This window comes from Haliotis rufescens, unplaced genomic scaffold, assembly GCF_023055435.1.
Source record: "Haliotis rufescens isolate VD_foot unplaced genomic scaffold, xgHalRufe1.0.p SCAF_12, whole genome shotgun sequence".
Lineage (NCBI taxonomy): Eukaryota > Metazoa > Mollusca > Gastropoda > Lepetellida > Haliotidae > Haliotis > Haliotis rufescens.
The window spans coordinates 12,402,286-12,426,101 of record NW_025963802.1 but is presented as its reverse complement, the minus strand read 5'-3'; the positions used below and the strand labels follow the sequence as shown (position 1 = coordinate 12,426,101).

Here is a 23,816-nt window from a genome sequence, read left to right as displayed (position 1 = left end):
TCGTCAAAACAGTATCCCTAAATTACATAATGATTCATTTTGTTTCATGTTTACAAAAAGGAAGTATGAGGATACTTTTCTATCACAGAATCAGGGGCGGTCGGGTAGCCTAGTGGTTAAAGCGTTCGCTCGTCACGCCGAAGACCCGGGTTCGATTCCCGACATTGTGTGAAGCCCATTTCTGGTATCCCCCGCTGTGATATTGCTGGAATATTGCTAAAAGCGGCGTAAAACCATTACTCACTCACTATCACAGAATCACCAAGATGTATACATAATGTTGATAAGTAAATTAGTAATAAGCATGTCAGTGATCAGGGGATGAAAAAAAGTTATGTCTATCTCATTTTCCCACATCCACCTCCCCTGTAGCTCCTGTCACAGACATAGGTATCGGTTTCAACCGGAGATGTCAATCATGTCTGATCCTCGTGTCGAGCTCCCCAATACGAAGCTGACAGACAGTTTGTCTGAAGCGGTTCGACTGTTCAACATTTGAAATGCACTTTTTACTAAATATAATGACAAAGCGCAAAAATACCGAGCAGCGGAAATTGCGCTTGTCAAAGAAAGAATTATCGAGGACATTTTAGGTAATACAATTTTAATTCTTTCCGCTCAAAGGTTTTTCCGAAGATCACAATTCCGTTGTTAGTAATTACAGCTACTTTTTGTTCGTCACAGCAAACCTACTTCAAATGTTTCCTTGTAATTATCTTTTTCTCATCTTCTGTAATATAATACGTAATTAGTGGTATAGGTGCATGGCGGTCAAAAGCCAAGAAAGTGCCATAAGCGACTGCACTTTTATATCATTCTGTTTGAACGTGAACTTTGTTATTCCGCACGTTTTATTTGTGAAATCGTACGAATTAAAAAAATCGGGATTGTTAAATAACGAGTATATCATTTTAATGTCACTTTGTATAGCAGGGTTGGTGCATGCTCTCGTTCCGGGCTAACTCGTCCCGATTAATCAAGTTTCACAGTATCGATCAGGATAACGCCCTTTTTTACAATATTTTCTTCTAATGTCATAATAATTTCATCAAGGTCCTCCTTAGTTCCCAGTTTTGAATATTATTTACCATTTGTAACAAGTAGCCACTTTCTGTATTACCAATCAGAAAGCTTGCTTGGGATTGGTCAAGTCGACATACCATCTGATCATACCATGCAGTCCACTCATGTCAACAGACTCGTTTACCGTCCACGTGGTTGATTGACAGCACTTGATATAGACATACGCCGATATCAGTCGGGGGTGATAACAACCTCATAACGAAAATCCCTTTGCCAATACGTTATGCAATGTTTACAAAGATGTTTCAAGTGGTGTCATCTTTTATCAGTTAAGTTATCAGGAAACTTATCAGAATAATTATCACGAATTCGTGACAATATTTATAACTTTAGCTCAATATCGGAAGTGGCTATCGCGTCTTTTCGGTGTAAATAATGCGTAATTTTTATTCTTTGCCTCGTACATTCACATCACATGACAGTAGAGGTAATGTCAACAAGTCACCACTTATGTCAACGGGCCATTTTTGTCAAATTCACCGCACAGGTATTCGATGACAGTCGCAAGTTTTGATGTCACCAAGCGATGAAGTGTCACATCCTCACACACACCACTGAACGCGCGAGTGTCAGGCCATTGACACATGTCAGTCAAAATGACAAGGATTAGTAAAGTTACTCATTCGTGACGCTCCCGACACAAGAGGGGTACAGGCGCATGCCCACAGCGCCCGTTATCCCGAACTGGGTCAGTCAGCCCAAACATTGCCAACAAAAATGGCTGCCATGGAGGATGGCAAACCGTCTGAACAAACCCAGTTTCCGCGAGTTGGCAGGCCAAGAAAACCTCTCCACGAAAAAAGAAGGAGACAACAAGAAGCAACAAAATGGCGGGATGCACGGAGAGTTTACCTCGGCAATTCTTACGACCGTTGGAAGAAGTTGAAGAGCCGAATCGGCTTGAAAGATTGCAGCCTCGCGTGGCATTTAATGGAGGCTCACGATTCGCATTGTGTCGAATGTGGGTAAGTGATGAAATGGCTCCGACACGAGTCTATACATAGCATATATTTCTTCCTCCTAAAAGTAGACAATTTTTGCCGCGCATCATTAGTTAATTTAGTTGTCGTGGGTTTGTTTTGAAAATAGCATATAAAACAGTCACATTTGGCACGCAATCTCGGGGGTCAAGATGGCAGCTCGGGTCACAGGGCTTGCTCGGTTTTGAAAATGTTGTTTTGCGAGCGACATGTGTGTTCATTGTGTACGAAATCCTGTCCATGGTTTTTACTTATATTTAGATAGTCGTTCACTGCTTGTTTTCACCCAGGGCGTTTGTTGATGGCGAGTTTGATGCAGTCGGGTCGAACAAAAGCATGCCACCTGCCACACAGCATTGTACGATAAGACTCAGTCACGTGGGGTGTCGGGGATTATGAGATGTCTGGAGTCTATTTGGGTTATAAATGTCATAACGTTATCGCACTGTCTCGCTCATGTGGCGTTAGATGAAACAGTCCTATACATTCTTCATTGGAGACATTTGTGATGATAACAGAAGTCGAATGACAATATTTTCTTTCGTTTATTTCGTGAATATTTAATTCGAAGGAGGAATAATTGATGTCAACTAATTTGTCCATTTAGATTTAAATCTTTCTTTAATAATCATGCTTTAATTTTGTTTGGCTATTGCACAGATTGAAACAGTTAAGGATTTAAAACATGTTTTGTAAAAGGAGACAATGTAGATAAATTGACAATTTGATTTTTGTTGTTGCCCTGACATTTGAAATCTCCATCGCTGTCATGAACGAAACTTACTCAATGTAACAGCTCCAATTTCGAATTGACAATCCTAAAATGCGCTGTCATGTAAAACTATTTTACATCAACATAATCAAACTTGATCCCCATGAGAAAAACAAAGGGCATTGACATGCTGTGGTATAACCTGTTCAACAGTGTCAATTGCGTGGATTGATGCTCATGATATCAATCACTGGATTATCTGGTCCATACTCGATTATTTACACACTGCCGTCATATAGCTGAAATATTGTCGAGTGCGGCGTTAAACAAACCAACAAACCAACCAACAGTGTTCAGCCTTTATTTTCAAGCAAATTTCAGTAAATTAAATTGTTTGATAGGCATTACTTAGAAGTTGACGGATGACAAGGTAGACACAATGTTATGGATAACAACTTCTTTAATACTGTGAAAAGCGACGTTTCGGTATAGATCCTTATACCGTTGTCAAGCAAGACTGAATGAGGGACATAGTACAGAATATATATAGTAGGTGGAGGATTAACAGTAGAGGATTAACAGTAACCACAATTGCATACATGAGTGGGATAACATTGGTAGGCGTTGGCAACAAAGGGATGATGCTGTCACAACACGTAGAAGCCAATAGGGACATGAAGCCAATAAACAGGATAGGTGATTATTTCAGTATTCTTCTTTCAAACATCTAAGCAGAGAGACTGCTGAACAGTCAAAGGTTACTAGGCTATGGTTAATTGGCTATCTCAGCAACTTCAATTAATGACATTCAGTCATCACTTTGTCTGTTCTCTTGCATGTTATGATCTAGATCAATCTAACAGTTAATTATTAGCCTGATTTAATTGGGAACATGTCACAGTGTCACACACAGCACAAATTACAGTGTCTAGACCAGTAGGCTAAAAATGGACCGGTGAGGATGGTCTATCTATAGTCACACTGTTGTCTACAGTGCAGTAAGTATCAAGACACTGTATGATTGTCATGAACACAGATTGTTTTAGAGGTTGAGTTCACACAATATTAAATTATTTAAGACATGACCTGACTCGGTAAGGGTGACTGAGTGGGGTTTTACTCATTGTAGCAGCTCAATTTTTCGGTCTGTGATTTCAGGAAATGATATTATTAACATGATTAATGCAAAATGAAATTTATTATTTTACATTGTTGTGTAAAAAAAGAGGTTATTATACAAAAGAACTCACAACGTCTCGGTGTTACAATCAGTATCAAGACATGTCCTTTATAGAAATATTGTCCACAAGACTTGGTTTTCTGCCATATCATCAATATCGAATTATTGTTGTCCTCCAAGGCTTGGACTATGGCAGCCAGTGGTTTTCTGTTGAAGTGAACTCAAACATTGAATAATGACGGCCATCTGATCCAATGATTTGTTTATTACAAGCATGACCAAGTTGCTACATTATGTGGGGAGGTTGGGTCGCCTTGTGGTTAAAGTGTTCGCTTGTCACGGCAAAGACCCGGGTTTGATTCCTGACATGGGTAAAATGAGTGAAGCCCAATTCTGGTGTCCCACGTCGTGATATTGCTGGAATATTTCTAAAAGCAGCGTAAAACCATATTCACTCACTCACTACTACATTATGTACCACAAGTACAGGACGGTCACCATGGTTATAGTTTATATGATTTATTGATTTCTTGAAAACATAAGATAAGGAACATAGTTACATTTGGAAAATTTAACAAGATGATTGGTTAGTGTTTGAAATAATTTTAAAACCCACCAAGACAGTTGGCAGGTGACCAATAAAAGTTGCCTGCCCATCTTCATTGTTACCTGACCAATGAACACGTAGGTTACAAAAGATAGAGTTACTTCCCTTGATCCACCAACAATAATGGATCGCCGATGACAGTATGAGGAAAAAATAGAAAAATAAGAGACACCTCGTGTCTTCAGTTAAAATAATGCAAGCAATTACTTGAGAATCTACGTAACAGTGAATGCATAAGTAGTCATAAATTTATATACCAGACAGTAGGGCAGGTGGCAGGCCTCAAAGTTTAAATTTTTACCAAGTAGCCAGTGGTAAAATCAAGAAGTCAAGCCAATATTGTAGGTAGCCAAAAACATTTGAAATTATCTTTTATCAAATAACTATCATAATATGTACAAGTCATAGCACGAGTCTTAAAGCCGTCATATAGCCTGATAGCTGGAATATTGCCGAGTGCGGTGTTAAACAACAAACCAACCAACCAATCAACTAGTCTTGAAATTGTATATTAGTCGAAACTGTACTTGAGTTGAGAGTTGTGTCCCTTGGGCATGCCAGAAACCTATGATCATGGGTTCGAAACCCAGTTCGCCCCGATTATGCTTCAAGGTTTGTCAGCACCATACCCATGCTCGTGGGTTTCACCGAAGTGGTAAACGTCTGAGACCTGCATCACTTCGGGCTTTCCTCCAACATTAAGCTGATACGCCGTGATGTAACTGGAATACTGTTAAAAGCGGCATCACACCCAACTCACTCACACCTAACAGATCGTTGCTGATATCACTGGATTGTGTGGTCCAGCCTCGAATATTTACAGGCTGCTGTCATAAAGCTGGAATTTTCCACAGACACTAGATTAGCCTGTTAAGACATCACTGTTAAGATAGATGTGCACTATGGATTTTCTCTTGTCCACACTAAATTGACATACCGTATTCGACGTAATAAGCGCCCAGGGCGCTCTCAAAATTAGAAATAGGGGGCTCTTATTAGAATATTATTTTGGTGAAAAAAAAAGCGGAGTTGAGAGATAAATTTCGTGGTTTATGCTGACAGCCTGAAATGTTTATGTATTAATTGCCCATAATTATGGGTGCATATAACACACGAGTGTGTATTATTCGCGGAAAAATAAGTCTTGTGTACATTGATCAATCGGAAGGGGTGCCAATTGGGATTGTTCACTAGCCAATATATTAGCAAATATCGCCGTGGGCGCTTATTAGAGCGGGGCACTTATTACGTCTAATACCGTATGTTAATATAACTGTCAGGGGAGAATGAGTTCCCTGAACCACATGCTTACCATTGAAGTAGTTACAGAGTGCTCATTCTGAGCATTGCTTTTTGCTCAAATGAGGCTTAAATATTTGTTTAACAAGCGTGTTGAGTGCTAGGATCAGTGGGATATTTTCAATCCAAGTCATATGGGAAAAGAAGCCATTGTAGTGTTTTGAGGACTCGTTCTATTTGAAGTTTTCCTGTTCTTTGGTATTGCTGAATGGCTTCCTTTGGCTGTGCTTGCAATTGTGGCAGGGCTGATTATGTGTCATTGTACATTGATGTCATGTGTTGTACCTCATGCTATCAACCGACTGCCCTCGTGGTAGAGCGTCTGCCTGGAGAGCGGAAAGTCACGGGTTCAATCCCCAGCCGTGTCATACCATAAGACGTTAAAAGATGGTACTTGTTGTTATCCTGTCTGGCACTTGTAATTAAGGGGATAAAAAAAGGACTGGTCGGCTCAGAGTCAGTATGCTGTGTCTGAGTGGTGTATTCATGTTAAACTGCGGCATGGTATTTAGGGGCCTAGCACGATAAAATTGCATCAGTCCGGACAAGCAACCACATACACGTGCATGCACGCCGCTATATAAGTGCAATAATTTTGGACACAGCGTTAAACCCCATTTCCGCTCACCTCATGCTAGCAACCTCTGGGTTATATGATCTAGACTTGATTTTCAGGATGCGTCATATGATTGTGGTTCTGCTTAATGTGGTCACCTTATATATTAAATGTTTATGAATTATGATTTTTTTTAGGAGAGGCACCAGTCTTGGCGACGACGATGATGGCACACCACACAATTTCTTTCCTCAAATTATCAAGTCCATTCGACGGATATGTATGCAGTACCTCAGCTTTCAGCACACCGTTGAAGTGGTTGGACTGGTCTGTTTGGAGATTGACAAAGGAACGAAAGAAAACTTCAGCATCAAAGAAGTTGTCAATCGTCCAATAGGTCTCCGAGTGGAAGCATTGGCTTCGCAACAAAAATCATCAGAAAATGACTATAGCATTGAACTTGCCAATGATGAAGATGACGATGATGAGGATGATGATGAGGATGAAAATTGTGATGAAGACGATGATTACATGTCTGATGTGTCCAATGTGGGAAGTGACGTTGAAAGCGAACACAAGCCGTTTGATCATTTCAGTGTGGGTGATTATTCAAAGGGAGACGATTCTGCTCCTTTAGAACTGAGCAAAAAAGATGAGGTAAATGACTCCGATTCTATCTGTGATAAAAGCTCTAGTCGTGATGTGCCATCAAAGGATGGGATCCCTGAATCAAGGAGAGGTAACTCTAGTCTAAACTTTCTGCCACTGACTTCTATGCAAGATCGACCTTGGACACCAAGCCCTAGCATGCTGTCGGCAAGTGCTAAAATGGACATATCAAGATTTGTGAATGAAAATGACAGCGAGAGAAGCAATAATAGTGTAAGTGACAGTCCTCTCACCATAGCAGAAGTAAAGGCAGAGGACCGAGCGGAGGATGAAGACTTTGTAGCGGAAACTGTTGAGGACACAGATGATAAAGCAGAGCGGTAGGTGGTCCAGTTTCAGTGATATGCACTTGACTTAGCACCCACTTTTTGAGACAACCAAATTGGATGTGTTCATGATTAGTTATGTGTTTATTAGCATCAACAAGAGATGCCAAATACCGAGCTCAATTATTAGCTCACCTGGCTGAAAGTCTAGCAAGTTGATGTCATGGCCTGTTTGCATTGTCAGCGTCTTTAATTAGCTTCTCTTCGATAACCTTTGTGAGTGAAAATTACTGTCGCATTGGTAATTTCAGCCATTTAGGACCTTAGACCTTGGAAGCTGAAACTTGACATGCTTGATCCCACCGAGGATGACATTATCATTTTTTCAAAAGAAAAACCCATGCTTGCCATAAGAGGTGACTAGTGGGATCGGGTGGCCAGACTCGCATGTCATTGTATCCAAATTGTGCAGATTGATTCATTATGTCAATCACTGGATTGTCTGGTCCAGACTTGATTTTTTACAGACTGTCGTCATATAGCTGGAATATTGCTGAGTGAGGTGTTAAACAACAAACAAACAAACAAACAAAAACATTATTCAGAGTTGTAAGTTATACAACCCACTTAACTTGGTTCTGACTGAAAAATGTCTTTCACCAGCTTAATACATTTATGGCATGTTATAGATATATTCATTCCCCAAATTGGAATGTACCATATTTGAAGAAGTTATTGGTGCCCTGCTCTAAAAAGCACCCACAGCAATATTTGGATATATTTTGGCATATGAACAATCCCAATGAGCATGATAAGCGCCCCCTCTGACTGATCAATCTACCGGTACACAAAGCTTACTTACCATATTTATTTGTGTACAGTAAACACTGTATACATGGTATAATATGCACCCCTAATTTGGAGCATTTAAATCCTGGAAAATATATCTCTCGTGTATAATCATGATAATACGCACAGACTTTTCTTTAGAATTATGGGCGGTCGGGTAGCCTAGTGGTTAAAGCGTTCGCTCATCACGCCCAAGACCTGGGTTCGATTCCCGACATGATTACAATGTGTGAAGCCCATTTCTGGTGTCCCCCGTCGTGATATTGCTGGAATATTGCTAAAAGCGGCGTAAAACCATACTCACTCACTCACTCACTCACTCACTCACTCACTCACTCACTCACTCACTCACTCACTCATTAGAATCGTTTCAGGCTGTCAGTATAAGACTCATGATCCGTCATTGGAAATAGAATATCAACAAATCCGTATTGAATTACACTATTAATTTAACCCTGTTCTTACACTCTGTAAGTGTTCATTGTATATCTGGTCTTACGTTTGTGATCCATTTTATTAATTTCAAATAAAACTTCATTCTATAATGTTTACATTAATTTTTTTCAAAATCGTGTGTCCCTCCGATACTTACTAATTCCATATTCCCCGTTCCACATGGCCCGCTTTACCACATACAGCCCCAACTCTTATTATTCACAGCAATATTTTCTTCTGTTTCATTTTTAACAAGTCTACACATCTAGATAAACATATGTCACGGTTAACTTTCCATGAGAAAATATCTCAAAATGTGAAAAACCATTTCCATGTGCATAGTTTTCCTTTGTTTACATTGCATGTCATTGAAAACATACGGAGAGGTGGTCATATGGAGAGGTGGTGATACGGTCACTTTGATGTATAAATGTATATTATCATCCATTTCTCAGTTGCCAAACAGTATGTAAACATGGTAAAGCGCCAGTCTGTTCTGATGTCAGCTTTTTTTTTAAAACGAGAAAAGTTCTGTCTTGTGAAATGCAAATTAGCCTGTGGCAGTTGTGTTATGCCAAATTATGTTACTTCTAAAAACAATGATTAGTTAAAAACTGGATGTAATCAACATGATCAATAGGATCTTTGTATATATTTCCTTCAGAATTATGGTATTATTTTCATTCAAAAGCTGGATATATCAATTATTGAACTGGTGTCCTGTCATGACCATTAGCATAATAGACACAATAACAACAAACACGTTTCATTACTGGTAATAATTGTAAAGACACACTGGTTAGAATGTTAAACTCTTCTGGTGTAAACCGCCTTGAGAACTTAGCCAATTATGTTAAAAATGCTATTTTTTTTCGTTCTTCTTACCTGTAAATATTATTTCATGCAGCACTTGATGTGAAACTAAATTGTATATATCTGTACATGGGCCTGAGGCCTTATTACCGAAAAAACTGATTGATTGAACACGTTTTGCGAAAAAGTATCTCAAGTTAATTTTACAAATGAGTAGCTGAAACAAAGAAGTGGTAATAAACATTAAATATATCATCTTTATCACCGAAAAATATATTATAAGTGAATATTTGAAACACAAAGCGCATGTTTATATTTTATTTTCAAACTTTACCTGCTGATTACCGGTACTCCTGTTTAGAACAATGGCATCGACGATTTTTTTTACTCGTCGTTAATGTAGAGCTGCGTTATCACAAAAACGGAGATATGTAAATTAATATGTGCATGTAGTATTATTTGTAAGAGACATCTATAAGGGTAAAATACTGACACAGACAAACAACGAAATTAAAGATCTTTCAATTCTGTATTTTTTACCAAAATTGGTACCCGCTGTTGGTCTCAAAGAGATGTACAAATGTTCAATAGGGGAATAGCCCTGGCAAGACGTATTTAGATACTCAAATAAAACGATCTGGTCATGCATACACTGAAGTGTACTACATGACGTTTTATCTCTGTTTAAACCAAAAGGTTTAAGTCAAAAGGAATGTGTGCATGGTCAGAAAGAAATGCGAACACTTATAGTGCAACCGTGGAAGTTCTAGATATCTATAGTGCAACCGTGGAAGTTCTAGATATCTAAATTTTTGCTATTAAACATATCACGTGACTAACCACGGGTCCGAGTAGTACTGTGGGTACCCGTGTCCTACTCCCGACCCGAGTACCCGAGTTACCCGTCCGAGCCCTACACTCATCCACTTTCGGAACGTCTATGGGACTGACTTGTGATGAAATTTTTCATTCAGTGAAACCTCGTTAATCCTGATGGTACTGTACCCAGTAAAATTGTCAATTTTCCAGTAAAACTAACTAATGTTGTTACATAGTGATTTCCAAATTGAAATGCAGAAGTTAACCCGGAAATTAGTATGTACAAAACTGAATTGTTAAATCAGAAAATGACAGCACAAGGTCAGTGAGTTAACAATAAATTATATTGAAACAGTTTCAGGTTTACAATCAAACAGTTGAATACAATGGGTTAAATGAGTGGCAGCAGTAGTAAGTAGCAGGCCCTAGAATTAATGACATTGCACTCATGGATATTCAGAATATTGTCACTGTTGTCTTGGAAACAGGCCATCCTTGTTCTTGAATCCAGAGTAGTGCTGGCAAGTAGATACGACACAAGTCAGGCCTTACAGCAATAGAAACTAACAGGTTTAGTCCACAAGTCCTTATAATGATAACATATAGCAAAATCCTTAAAAATGGCAAATATCTACTAGTCCTTAGGATACCTTAACTATTGGGCAGTTTGGCAAGGACTACAGGACTAGTACCAATTTCTAATGCTGCCTTCTAGAAACTGTCCCATGTTGAAACTTCTCGAATGATCAAGCCTGCCATGTTCATCATGTTCATGTTTACAAGGGTGATAACTCTGTTAAGCTCACTACTGTTGAAAATACTTGACAGTTTACTACCACTTCAATCATTCTGCTGCCACCTGACAATTACTCCAAATATATTTACAACAGTCTTCTGCCACATGATTGGGTTTGAATCGTGGTTCGCCCTGATTATGTTTCTAGGTTTGTCAGCACCATACCCGTGCTCGTGGGTTTCACTGAAGTGGTAAACGTCCGAGACCTGCATCACTTCGGGCTTTCCTCCCACATTTAGCTGACACGCCGTGATATAACTGGACTAATGTTAAAACTAATAAAAGCGGCGCTAAACCCAACTCACTCACTCACTCACTCACTCACTCACTCACTCACTCACTCACTCACTCTGCCACATGACAATGTTACTGAATGATGGACTCTGTAATTGTAGATTTATGTTGTATATCAGTAATTTTCTGGAAAATGGATTTTTCAGACTAATGGTCTTTGTATTGATTTGTCATTTCATGATTTCAAAATTTTTAATGTGCAATGAGAAAAATCTGGTCCCAAATTTATGTATTATTTGATAAACATAAGACTTTGCTACAGCGCTATGTCCTAGAAGTTGTTAAGACGATTTCAGGCAACAAATACATTTTTCTACCTGATCACCATTGATCAATATACTCAATATGAACATAGGAATAGGTATGGTGCCATTGCTTCCAGGGACCAATTTAATAAACTTGCAATCTTTCAATACTGTCAGAAATGATTATCATGTTACGATGTAAAATTTGCAGGGTCACCCAGACTCTTTCCTCCATTGCTGCGGCCAAGACCCTCCCCTCCCAGACAGACCACCAGACCGACCACCAGACCAGTCCCATCGACCTTGTGGTCAAGCAGGAGCCAGCAGACCATCCACAGGTGCGACACTTCATCAGTGCTTCTATAGAGTCTCTAATAAAGTCTTCTAAGTCATTTGGCTGTACTGGGCATGTGTTGGGCTCTGCAGTTTTAACAGAGGAACAGTGGAAAATTGAATCTTGCTGTCTGATTGACAAGACACTGTCTTGTAAAATCCTCACAAATCTGTGACAACGTACATAACAACCTTGGTGCTATGACTGTCGTAAGTCTGTCTTAAGGTATGGGAGTGCTGAGGCTAGTGCTAAGATCGCTTTGTACAATGGCACCCTGTTGGTCTCGTAATGACATCAAGGTGCATGCAGAGTTGTGTTCCTTACCCAGGATAGGATCTGCTTCTCGTTGATTTGAACCCCAACTTTCCCCTGCATGATTGTACTCTGTCTGTGCATTCTCCTACGTTAAACTGACATCCTGGGATAGAACTAATGCACTTACACAGCTCAGTGGCGTTAACCCTAACTCACTCACTCACTCCCCATTCTCATTAAAATCCGATCTTATTTCTCGCTACCGGTAAACAAAGATCTGAGGACATCCCATTACGGGTCACGTCAGACCAACCTTGCGCAAACTTTGACTGACCAATGGAATGACCAGTCAGAAAGCATCTTTACGGCACAAATTTCAAATTGGCGACTACGCTTTGGAACAAATTTTGACAAATTCTCCATTACAAATTTGAAACCTGAACAAAAAAAACATTCTGGAATGGTCTAGATTGTAAGGATTCAAACCCGTAACTATCGTTCGGAATACCCCATGTTAAAGTTTTCGAGATTGCATGATTAGTAATCACATTCCGACTGTCACTTTCATAATCTGGTAAGCGATGCACTGATTGGTCGGATGAAAGGTCGTTCTGACGTGACCCCAAGTGGGATGTCCTCAGATCTTTGTTTAGCGGTAGCGAGAACTAAGGTCTGATTTTAATGAGATTGCTCACACCCCCACTTCCCCCACTCATATCAGGGTTTTGTGTTTCAGCCCAACCCCCCTGACCTTGTGCATCCCTGCTTGGACAATCGATCCCCAGCCAACACCCCTGATAACAGTGGCAAGAAGAGGAAGATAGCTGAAGACAGGTAGATTATCTCTGCCATTAAACAGTTCTGGTGTGCTAGGTGACTTTTAGATAGTTGATGTTCAGCTCACCCAAAGATCTGCTAAGATTATGTGATATCCTGTCTGTCCATCTACATCTGAAGGTCACAAGGTCAACGAAGGTGAACAATACTCAACAAGAACACATCATATTGAAAATATCTTTTGGTTCATTGCTCCCCCCTAGCATGTTATAACAGTTGACTAATAAGGTTTGGTGTGTCTTGGCTGAATGTGTGTCCTTTTGTCATGAAGCTTTGTATATGCCATCAAACCTTGGTCCAGAAATTTGCAGACTGTAATTAATTTGTCAGAAATATTATTTGGTTCTTGTTCTCGTTAACATCAGATCTTATTCTCATTAGCACTAAACAAAGAGGTCATCTCATTACGGGTCATGTCAGAATGACACTTTGCAAACTTTGACTGACCAATAAAATGACTAACAGGAGTGGACATTAGCCAATCAGAAAGCAGCTTACTCGAGCTTTATAGCATAAGTTTCAAACTGGCAAGTATTATGTTTATACCAGACAATGCTTTGAAAATATTTTGACAAAGTTCTCCAAAAATTGAAAACTAATACATGTCCAAGATTGTATGGCTGTTCTTCCCAGGGACTTTCCGTTTGAAATGTTTATCCTACTGAAGTGAGAAACAGATGATGATTTTGAAGGAAGTAAGTGCCGTTCGGAATTCCCCATGTTAACCTTTTTGAGGTGGCATGATTAGAAAACAAATTCCACCTGTCACTTTTCCCTGTCTGGTAAGTGACACTGTGATTGGTTGGATGAAATGTCACTCGATGTGACCTGTAATTGTATGGCTTTTGATGTTTGTTTAGGCCAGGCTTTTTTTTAGTTTTAGGATTACAGATTCTTCAGCCCAAAGTCCAGGGTTGGAGGAGGAAAAAAAAGAAGAAGCCAGATGCATTTTTTTTTTAATGCAGAATGCCTCTGGCATACTTTATGAACTTATTCTGTGCTCAAAAGACCGCCATTTGGGCCGACAAAGCCCCTTGTAAAAATAAAAATTCTACCAACACGGACAATTGTCAAGGGAGGCTATTCATGGCTTAGAGATCAACAAAGATTGATTATGTAACACTTTGCTAGTTTACAACGGTTAATTCATGTTTTTTATTAAAAGGTGATGATAACAAATAAAATAACTGATTACGCGGTTATTTGCGAAAAAAAAATATGGAAATCTGATTATTATTATTTTTTACATTTTCTTAAAAATTGGAGTTGGCGGGTCTGTAATCCGATAAATATAAAACGCCTGGCCTTGGCGGTAGCGAGAACAAAGATCTGATTTTAATGAGATTGGTTCTCACTCACACTCCAAATCCCTGGTCATATCTAATTAGCCTGCTTGATGAATCTATCTACAAAATGCTATTTCCCTTGACATTTGTGTTATATGTTGATAACCATACCGCAATATGTCACTAGTTTACAGCTGTTTGGTGAGATTGTGAATCCATCAGCAAGTCCTGTGTACTTACTCACACGAGGGGCGGTCGGGTAGCCTAGTGGTTAAAGCGTTCGCTCATCACGCCGAAGACCCGGGTTCGATTCTCGACATGGGTACAATGTGTGAAGCCCATTTCTGGTGTCCCCCGCCGTGATATTGCTGGAATATTGCTAAAAGCGGCGTAAAACCATACTCACTCACTCACTCACTTACTCAAATGATGTGACAAGGTTGATGATTGGTTAACGATGGTGATGTGTCTTTATTTTGGCCAATAAGTAGAAGCTTTAGTGAATGTCTCTCTGGTATGAGAACACTGAAAACTATCAACCTGACTGCGTTGCCTAGTGACCCTTTATGAACCCATGCCTGCTGTGTGTATTAGTATGGGTGGCGTGGATCTAATTTATGTCACATGTGGTTCTGACTCACAAAACTTGACTGTCAGATGTAGGTAAGGAAACAATTTCATGCCCAGTAGCTCTCTGATATAACTTGTATCTTGAAATTCAGTGTTAATTAAATAACTTTTGGGAGACCAGAATTATTATTTTTGATTGCTCTTTCCAGCATCTTCGACCGTGCTGATTAGTAGGACTTGGGGATTCCTTGAACTGTCAGCCCAGTATATATCTTTACTGTGATAGAACATGACTGTGCTTTATACTTAATACGGAAACCTTCAGGCGTTTCTAGGGGAGATCGGGTAGCCTAGTGGTTAAAGAGTTGGGTCCCTTGGGCAAGCCAGAAACCTATGATTGTGGGTTCGAATCCCGGTTCGCCCCGATTATGTTTCTAGGTTTGTCAGCACCATACCCGTACTCGTGGGTTTCACCGAAGTGGTAAACATCTGAGACCTGCAACACTTCGGGCTTTCCTCCCACATTAAGCTGACATGCCGCGATATAACTGGAATACTGTTTAAAGCGGCGTTAAACCCAACTCACTCACTAGTGGTTAAAGCATTGTCACGCCAGAGACCTGGGTTTGATTCCCGACATGGGTATACAATGTGTGAATATCATTTCTAGTGTCCCCCGTTGTGATATTGCTGGAATATTGCTAAAAGCGGCGTAAAACCATACTCACTCACTCACTCACTCACTCACTCACTCACTCACTCACTCACTCACTCACTCACTCACTCACTCACTCACACAGGGGTTTCTATTTTCCCTGGGACCAGTTGAGCACAATGTCACTCTCCGCTGTGATTACCATGTTATGTCTTTTGCAGATTTTCCCAGATTCTCTCTTCCACTGCTGCGGCCAAAATCCTGCCCTCTCAGACAGACCACCAGACCAGTCCCATCGACCTTGTAGTCAAGCAGGAGCCAGCAGATCATCCACAGGTACAACTCTTTAAAGCCATCCTCACTGAGTGCAGCTGTCTGTCCAGTTGTCATATATATAAGTGGACTGGCTGGCCAGTACAGACACCCTTGACTAGGGCTCTGATGGTTTTGCTCAAGGACAGTTTCATTCGGGAGAACTTGTTCCGACGCGGAGGACCTGAGCATCCGATAAGGGGAGATAACTCTTGTCTAGTAGAGACACTAAGTCTTTTTGACACATGTTATGTCAGAAATTATGATGACTTTGTTCATTCAGTGTAAATTCAAACCTACTTACTTACAAACTTCAGCAACTGATGCTAGCCATAAGAGCCAACTGACGGAGGGGTGTGTGTCAGACTTGCTGACTTGGTTAATACATGTCATTTTATCCCAATTGTGTAGATCGATGATCATGTCCAAACTTGATTATTTACAGAACGCCGCCAAATGCTGGAATATTGCTGAGTGCGGCGTTAAACAACAAACAAACCAACTTACTAGCCTTACGAAACATGTGGCCAAGTCGTCCAAGGCGCCACGATTCGCTGTGCAGAGTTGTGTTTCTTTGGCGTGTCAGAAACGTGATGGTGGTTTTGAATTCTGGTTCGCCCCAAATATGTTTCTAAGTTTGTCTATACCATACCCATACTGGTTTCATCAAAGTTGTAAACGTCTGAGACTTGCATTGCTGTCCTCTCACATTAAGATGAGTTGTGTTAATCCATGCTGTGATATACTGCAATACTGTTCAAAGATGCATTAAACCAAACTCACTTTACGCATGCTATCCTGATCGAGCTTGAATATTGCTGATTCGGGCAACGCACCAAAAAAATAAAACACTACTCCTCCAACTCATCCAAACTTTATGTTTCAGCCCAACCCTTCTGACCATGTGCATCCTCGTCTGGACAGTCGGTCCCCGGCAAACACTCCTGATAACAGTCTGAGTGGCAAGAAGAGGAAGTTTGCCTCGTTGGAACCAGTGCTAAACAGCCACAAGAAGGAGGTGTTTCACAAGGAGGAGTATGAGGTCTTGGAGATGACTCCCTTCACAGACTATGCCGAGTTCTTGCGCCATTGTCCCACGGTGCTACAGCGGACATTCTATCGCTGGAAGAGACGGATCAAGGATGAGTACATCTTCCTGGAACAGCATCCAGACATGACATATCAAGAATATATCCAATATATCCCCCATGCCAAAGAAAATGTATTTAGTTTCTGGAAATCATTGATGCAGAAGGGCTACCTCTTTGGAACCGGTTCCGCCAATCACATGACATCGATATCCTTAAAGACTGACTTGGACAGTAGAAAGTCCAGCCCTGTGCCAAACCAACAACAGTGGGATGAAGAAAACAACGGACATAAAGTACTCAAATTTATGCAGAAAAATCTTGCTGCAGAATATTCAGAAGTTGCTAAACATTTTCCCAATTTCCCCAAGCATGTGTTTAAGATCTGGAAGCAACAGAATCTCCAAGCATGGAAGTTCCTAGAACAGAATTTTTCCATTGACTATGCACTGTTTGCAAGATGTTTTCCTACAGTGGCTGAAGAAGTGTTCAATATTTGGAGGGAGAATGTGCTGAGGGAAAACAGGAACAAAATCTTGAACCTGCAGCGAGAGGCTGTGTCTACCGCTGAGCACATTCAGGAGGCCCAGAAGGTTTTGTGGACATCAATGATGTCACAGAGACTAGCCCAGGAGCAGAGTAGGTTCTCAACCAGTCCTGGTTCATGGCCAGGAATCGGTGGGAGCTGGTTGGGAGACTATCCTGGTTTCTGGGGAACTGCCCTGAATCTCTCCGGCCTAGCACGTATGGATTCTAGTCAGCTTTCTCAGCTACCAATGTCCGATACCCGTCATACTGAAAGCTCTAAAAATGGTAGCACAAGTGATAATTCTTCTGAAAAGAATCTAACATCTCTTCCGAACAAAATAAGTCATTCTGATTTCGATGACACCGATTCTGGATTTCTTTCAAAGAACCATCAGTGGAAGAAAAGAGCAGGATCTCTGAGTGCCCATGGACAAGAATCTCCACGATCTCTGCAGTCTGAGTCAGCAGATCATGCTGCCACTGAGAGGTTAGTTGTAGACAGTGACAGAGATGACTATGATGATGAACCTCGAGACGAGAACCTGAACATTGATAGAGAAGAGAAGAGCTCTCGAAAAATTAATGAGCATGAATTTCTCTATCTGCAGCTGCATCCAAGCATAGACTTTGCAGGGTTTACATATCAATTCCCCAACACATCTGTGAGGACATTTTATAGGTGGAGGAGAGAGATACAGGACCAGATCAATGTCCTCCGTGGCGATCCCAACATATCTTTTGAGGACTTTCACAAAACATACCCAAAGGTGTCTGAAAAAGTTGTATCCAAATGGAGGGAGGTTGTGCTATCTGAAAAAGAACTTATGAATGGCTGTGAGGATGAATCTGTGAATCTCAGTTCTCAAATTGAGAAATTATCCAAAGATGACAATCACATTGTTCAAACACTCCTTAATCAAACAAAGAAAGTGAAGCTGTTGTCCAGTGATGAACAGTGTGCCACCCAAAGCAATAATAGTCCAACTAGCTGTGATAATTTTACTAGTACCTTCAGCAACTCCAGAGTCAGTGGAAAAGCACTGATGAAAGCTAGTCGTCAAGAATACTGCTTCCTTCAAAAGAACCCGGATATTGATCTTCAAGGCTTCTTGCGATTGTTCCCAGACATGCCTACAGGAACATTCTATCGCTGGAGGAGAGAAATCAAATCCATCATCGAATTCATCTCTGCACATCCTGATGCATCGTACCAAGATATTGTGTCAGAGCTCCCCGAAGTGTCCCAAGAAATGTTCAATGAGTGGAAGGACAAATTGAAGACTCCTCAAGAAGGTTCTGGCAGTCAGGAACAGAACCCTATCCGAAGTCTTCAGGCGCTGGTGAATGATGGTGAGACATATGCCACCAAACAGGGTTATCATAGAGAACCAGGGTTCTTGTACCTCCTGGAGAACCCACTGATCAGTATAGTGGAGTTCAGTAAGCTCTATCCAGCTGTTCCAGCAGGGATGTTCAGCCGGTGGAAGAAGCTTGTGAGAGACTGGTTCAGTTTGCTGAAGGTTAGTACTGACATTGATTACAAGACCTTTTCTTTCTACTGTAGAGAGGTGCCTGAAACCGTCTTCACGAAATGGAAGACCCTTATTCAGAAAAAAGAAGAGCCCACAGATGAACAGTGTAAAGCAGATTGGAACAATGGGAACTCACCCGAGGACTGGGTCCTCACCAAGACCAGGAAGGTCAATCAGACTGAATATCTGTTCTTTCTGATGAATCCGTACATGGATTACAATGAATTTGCTATAACGTTCCCTCTCATCTCTCTTCGGACTTTCTATCGATGGAGGAGAGAAATTCGCGAGAGCCTGGAGTACCTAGAGCAGCACCCCGATGTCAGTTACAAAGCATTCTGTCAGGTGTTCACTGTAGTCCCCGAGGAAGTGTTCAACAGGTGGAAAGAGCTCTCTGCCGAACAAAACAGGAAGGTGGAAATGAGTTCAGAATCTCTCAAGAGGCAACTGCAATATCATGATCCCGAGAATACTTCTAATCAGATAGAGGTTGCCGCTTCCTCTCCCGACTCAGACAATGAAGCAAATGATGGACAGTCTCTGCAGATGTTTAATGATCCAGTTCTTCCACCAAATAAAGCATTAGACATTCCTGATCATGCCATGTTTTCAACAGACAGTCCTGATCCTCCAGGGATTGTGAGTTCCTTGAGCTCCTCCGAATCTCTCAGTGCAGCTGTGGAGAGCATCTGCCGATCAGCAGGTCTTCCTCCTTTAGATCAAGCTGTGGATGAAATCAGCGAGCAGCGAGCCACTTCCCCTGTAGCAGCTCATGCGGGATCTTCAGGTCTGGGAGGAGTAGCTTTCCCGGGAATGTCTTCAGCTCAGTCTAGTGCTTCACCTACAGCTCCTGACTCTGCCCAAAGTCAATATCTGGCAATAAAACAAGAGGAGTCTTTCAACGAAACCAACAGCCACCCAAAGCTGGACTCTTTCCCCGCCACAGCACCTCAACCCTCAAGCTCCAACTTAGGGGGGATAACATTTCCAGGAATGTCTTCCGTGCCAACCAGCATTCCTCCATCCTATCTCGACTCCGGGGCTCTGTCATCCCAGATGGTTAAAGAAGAGTCTTTCTTTTCACCCCGGGCGAGGAAGCAAAGTCGAGAGGAGTACCTCTTCCTCCAACAGAACCCCAACATGGACTTTCTGGAGTTCTGTAGTCACTACCCCACCATCTCCTTGAGGACCTTCTACAGATGGAAGAGAGAGTTCCGCCAGTCGAATGAGTACATGATGGGTTTGCATGGTAGTCTACAGAATGTCAGTAATAGTCCAGGGGCTGTGTGGGGGGGTGGCGTAGCCTAATGGTTAGAGTGTCCTTCCAAAGATCTAGGTTTGAATCCTATGTGAGTAATCTGTGAATATTGCTATAGCTGTGTAAGACGACTGCTTGACCACACTCACTCACTCACTCAAGGTCACCATGGAGATGGTGAGGAACATGTTTCGAAATAGAATTACTGTGAAACCTTGTTAAATCTGGGCAGTTCATTCCATCAATATTCATCCAGTAACTGGTTTCCATGGGAAGCAAACATGAGCACTTTGATATGAAAACTGTGCTTGGATAACGGTTGTGCGATTTTATCTTCATGGGGGCTTGAGATTTTTGTTCATCAAAAACTATGTATGTGATCTATCTTACAACATGCATTTTGTTTACATGTTTGGTCTATCTCACAGCATGCATTTTGGTCATTTTGTACAATCACAGTACATGGATAATTTCTTCTTTTGTGGGGTTTAAACATGCGAGCAATATTACACCACCCCCTCAAGATAAAATGAGCTGACCCTTTTCAAGCATGGGTGGTTTATGAACATTCTGAACAACCACTGATACCTTTGACATTTTATAGTTCCATGTTAGAATTATATTGAATCATTGAATCATCGTGACGTCTACATGTTTTTTTATCTTCCAAAGCTTGTCGGGTTGTATTGAGACGTTGGCATTACATATACATATAGGCATGCAATATTAAGGAACTAGTCCCACAAGTAACTTTGGTCTATGCACTTGTCTGTCGAAAGGATATCCATCATGCCTTCCGTGACTTGCAAATTTGACATGAAATGATTTTACTCTGCTGTGCATCAATGTAATATTTATACATATTTGACATGTTTGATAAGACCGTGAAGAGAGTACAGGGTTAGACAGGGCTTCAAGTCGGTTAGTTTTTGCGACTGGTGCAAATCTTGAAGCTGCCAAAATTATATGTTAACATGGTTATTTCGAAATGAGTTGTGGACTAGTTTGATTAAGCTCATGGTTTTTACCCCTGTAGTGTTGTAAAGAAGTTGAAGTTTGACAGCATACTTGAGACACAATATGCACTGTATTCTTTTTCCGTGTCAAGAGTCTATGGTTGAGTGTCAATTGAGCGAGATGCAAGGGGCTTGCATGTGGTGCAGGTTATGTGCTACAGATGCCAGGCTGTTGTCAATATTTCAGTTTTGACCCGTGAAAGCATACAGCTGACATGCGATGTAGGAATGTTGCGTGTCTATTTTTACAAAGCTAATGAAAATGGACAGTTTATAACTCATGGAAGTTAAACAAGTCCTACTCCTGTAAGGACTTTGTGTGAACCCTACCATTGCCTAACATTAAGGCAGTGTAATGAGAAGGCAGCCACAGGGCTATGGCACAATTTGCATACGTTGTCAAGCAAAACAGTGTGATGTTAGCTCGGTGCTCATTGGTCGGAGTACTTGCTGGTTTCTCACACGTTGGAACCAGGCTTTTTTTGATACGTTCGAAACAAACATCGACTACATCGCATATCGGCTGTATTCATGAAAGATGGAGAGACATAGTGTATAGAAACATGAAGTACTGACAATAGATGCCTGTCAATTTGAGATTCCTCGTCAGGTGTGTAACAAGGTACGTTAGGGTAGGGCAACTATAGCATGGCGATGCAATACTATTATCTCTCATAGTTCTTTCACAGGCTCTCAAGTGTAATCTCATTCCAATTACTCGTGTGCCATATTGTATGCAGTCACAAGGGTTCCGATTGCTATAGGAGGTAGTGGCCATATTGCATTCAGTAATCTCTCTTTCATCAACGTCTTTTGCAATATGTGTTTGTGTCTGGTTTGCCATATATTTAATACATGACACGTTTCCGAATTTGTAATGTTGTTTGTCAAGTCAAGAAGTGCTAGTTATACAGAATATGTGTGGACCAAAGGTCATTCCAACTGTTTTTGAATTTATTCTGTGCAAAGTTTAATGACAATCCTTAGAAAATATAGATAGACTGTGAAACTGTTTTTCTGCTGGTACTTGGACTCCATAGTTCATAGCTTTGTGTCGAGTCATGTTTGATTGATACAAGGCTAAATATAATCATCTGATCAAACAGTCCTTTCCTTAACATGTTTAATAATTAGAACAAGTGATGACATCTCTGAAAGCTCTGGACATGTCTTGCGTTTCATCTGAGAACAGGGCGGTCGGGTAGCGTTCACTTGTCTCGTCGAAGACCCGGGTTCGATTCCCGACATGGGTACAATGTGTGAAGCCCATTTCTGGTGTCCCCCGCCGTGATATTTCTGGAATATTGCTAAAAGCGGCGTAAAACCATACTCACTCAGTCACTCACTCATCTGAGAACAACTGTTAGCATTGGGCAAAAGTTAATTTATAACCCTCTTATTCATTGTGTTCTTAAACTCCTTTTGCTTTACGTATACCACTTAAAACAAAGTACAGGACCACCTGATTCTTTCATATTACCCTAGTTATTCTGTTATACCATGACATTAACTATAGCAATATGAAAGAATTGGATGGTCCTTAACTTCTTATGTGTAGTATATTTAGCTTGTATTTTGAATGTAGATCTATGCCAGTTTAAATGGTCATTGATTTCAAGCAAGAGAAGTTGAGACATCACTGAGACATCAGTTATTGTGACAACCTTGTGCAAAGAATTCTTCATCATAGAATTATATAAAATTAAGTTGAGGATGTGATAAACATAGGTCTCAGTACTTAAGGGAATCGATAATATGTATGAATTGGGGATTGCTGGTGATATATATACCACACATCATTTGCTGAGGACCACACCTATTTTGGTCCTTAGCAAATGTGTAGGGGCACAGGTGACCCAGTCGTCTCAGAAGCGTTTGCTGTGCAGAGTTGCGTCCCTTGGGCACGCCAGAAACCTATGATTGTGGGCTGGAATCCCGGTTCGCCCTGATTATGTTTCTAGGTTTGTCAGCACCATACCTGTGCTTGTGGGTTTCACCGAAGTGGTAAACATCTGAGACCTGCATCACTTCGGGCTTTCCTCCCACATTAAGCTGACACGCCGCGATATAACTGTAATACTGTTAAAAGCGGCGTTAAACCCAACTCACTCACTCACTCGTGCAAACATTACGGAGAAAGGTGGGTTGAGGCAAAAGGCAAAACATTATCATTACATGCAAACCTTTGGGTTATGAAAAATATGTTTCTCCACCGTAGTCAAAATGACTTATTTTATTTTATTTCATATCTATCAGCGTCAAGATTGTTTTGTCTGGACCCTAAAATAAGAGTTCTCTTTCCTTACATAAACTATGTCACCATGGTTTCTGATACGGTTCTGTCCAGTGAGTCAGAAGGAAAGTTTATGATACCAGGACAAGACCAAACATTTTTGACTGTTATGAAAACATGATTGTTCTTATTTAGGGTGTCGCCTATTTGAGGTTTTTTTTTTCAAATATTGTCCAAATTCACAAAATAATACTGTGCCCTGTTTTCCTTATGTTACTATTGTAATTATACCAGTCAGCTTTTGATAGG

The 23,816-nt window shown here is 40.8% G+C and overlaps 1 protein-coding gene across 1 annotated transcript; it reads left to right on the top strand.

Moving 5' to 3' along the window:
- The first annotated feature begins 1,252 nt into the window (after positions 1–1,252).
- On the top strand, positions 1,253–23,214 carry LOC124143393. Its single transcript, XM_046512363.2, has 6 exons — positions 1,253–2,048; positions 6,615–7,406; positions 11,815–11,941; positions 12,929–13,026; positions 15,762–15,876; positions 16,739–23,214. Exons 1-6 carry the CDS (start codon positions 1,801–1,803, stop codon positions 20,306–20,308), a joined length of 4,950 nt encoding a protein of 1,649 aa, XP_046368319.2. The 5' UTR covers positions 1,253–1,800; the 3' UTR covers positions 20,309–23,214.
- The last annotated feature ends 602 nt before the right edge of the window (positions 23,215–23,816 follow it).

Coding starts and splice junctions, on each gene's coding strand:
- LOC124143393 (XM_046512363.2), top strand. CDS start 1,801: ATGGCTGCCATGGAGGATGGCAAACCGTCTGAACAAACCCAGTTTCCG. Junction 2,049..6,614: donor TCGCATTGTGTCGAATGTGG/GTAAGTGATGAA, acceptor GATTTTTTTTAG/GAGAGGCACCAGTCTTGGCG. Junction 11,942..12,928: donor AGCCAGCAGACCATCCACAG/GTGCGACACTTC, acceptor TTTGTGTTTCAG/CCCAACCCCCCTGACCTTGT.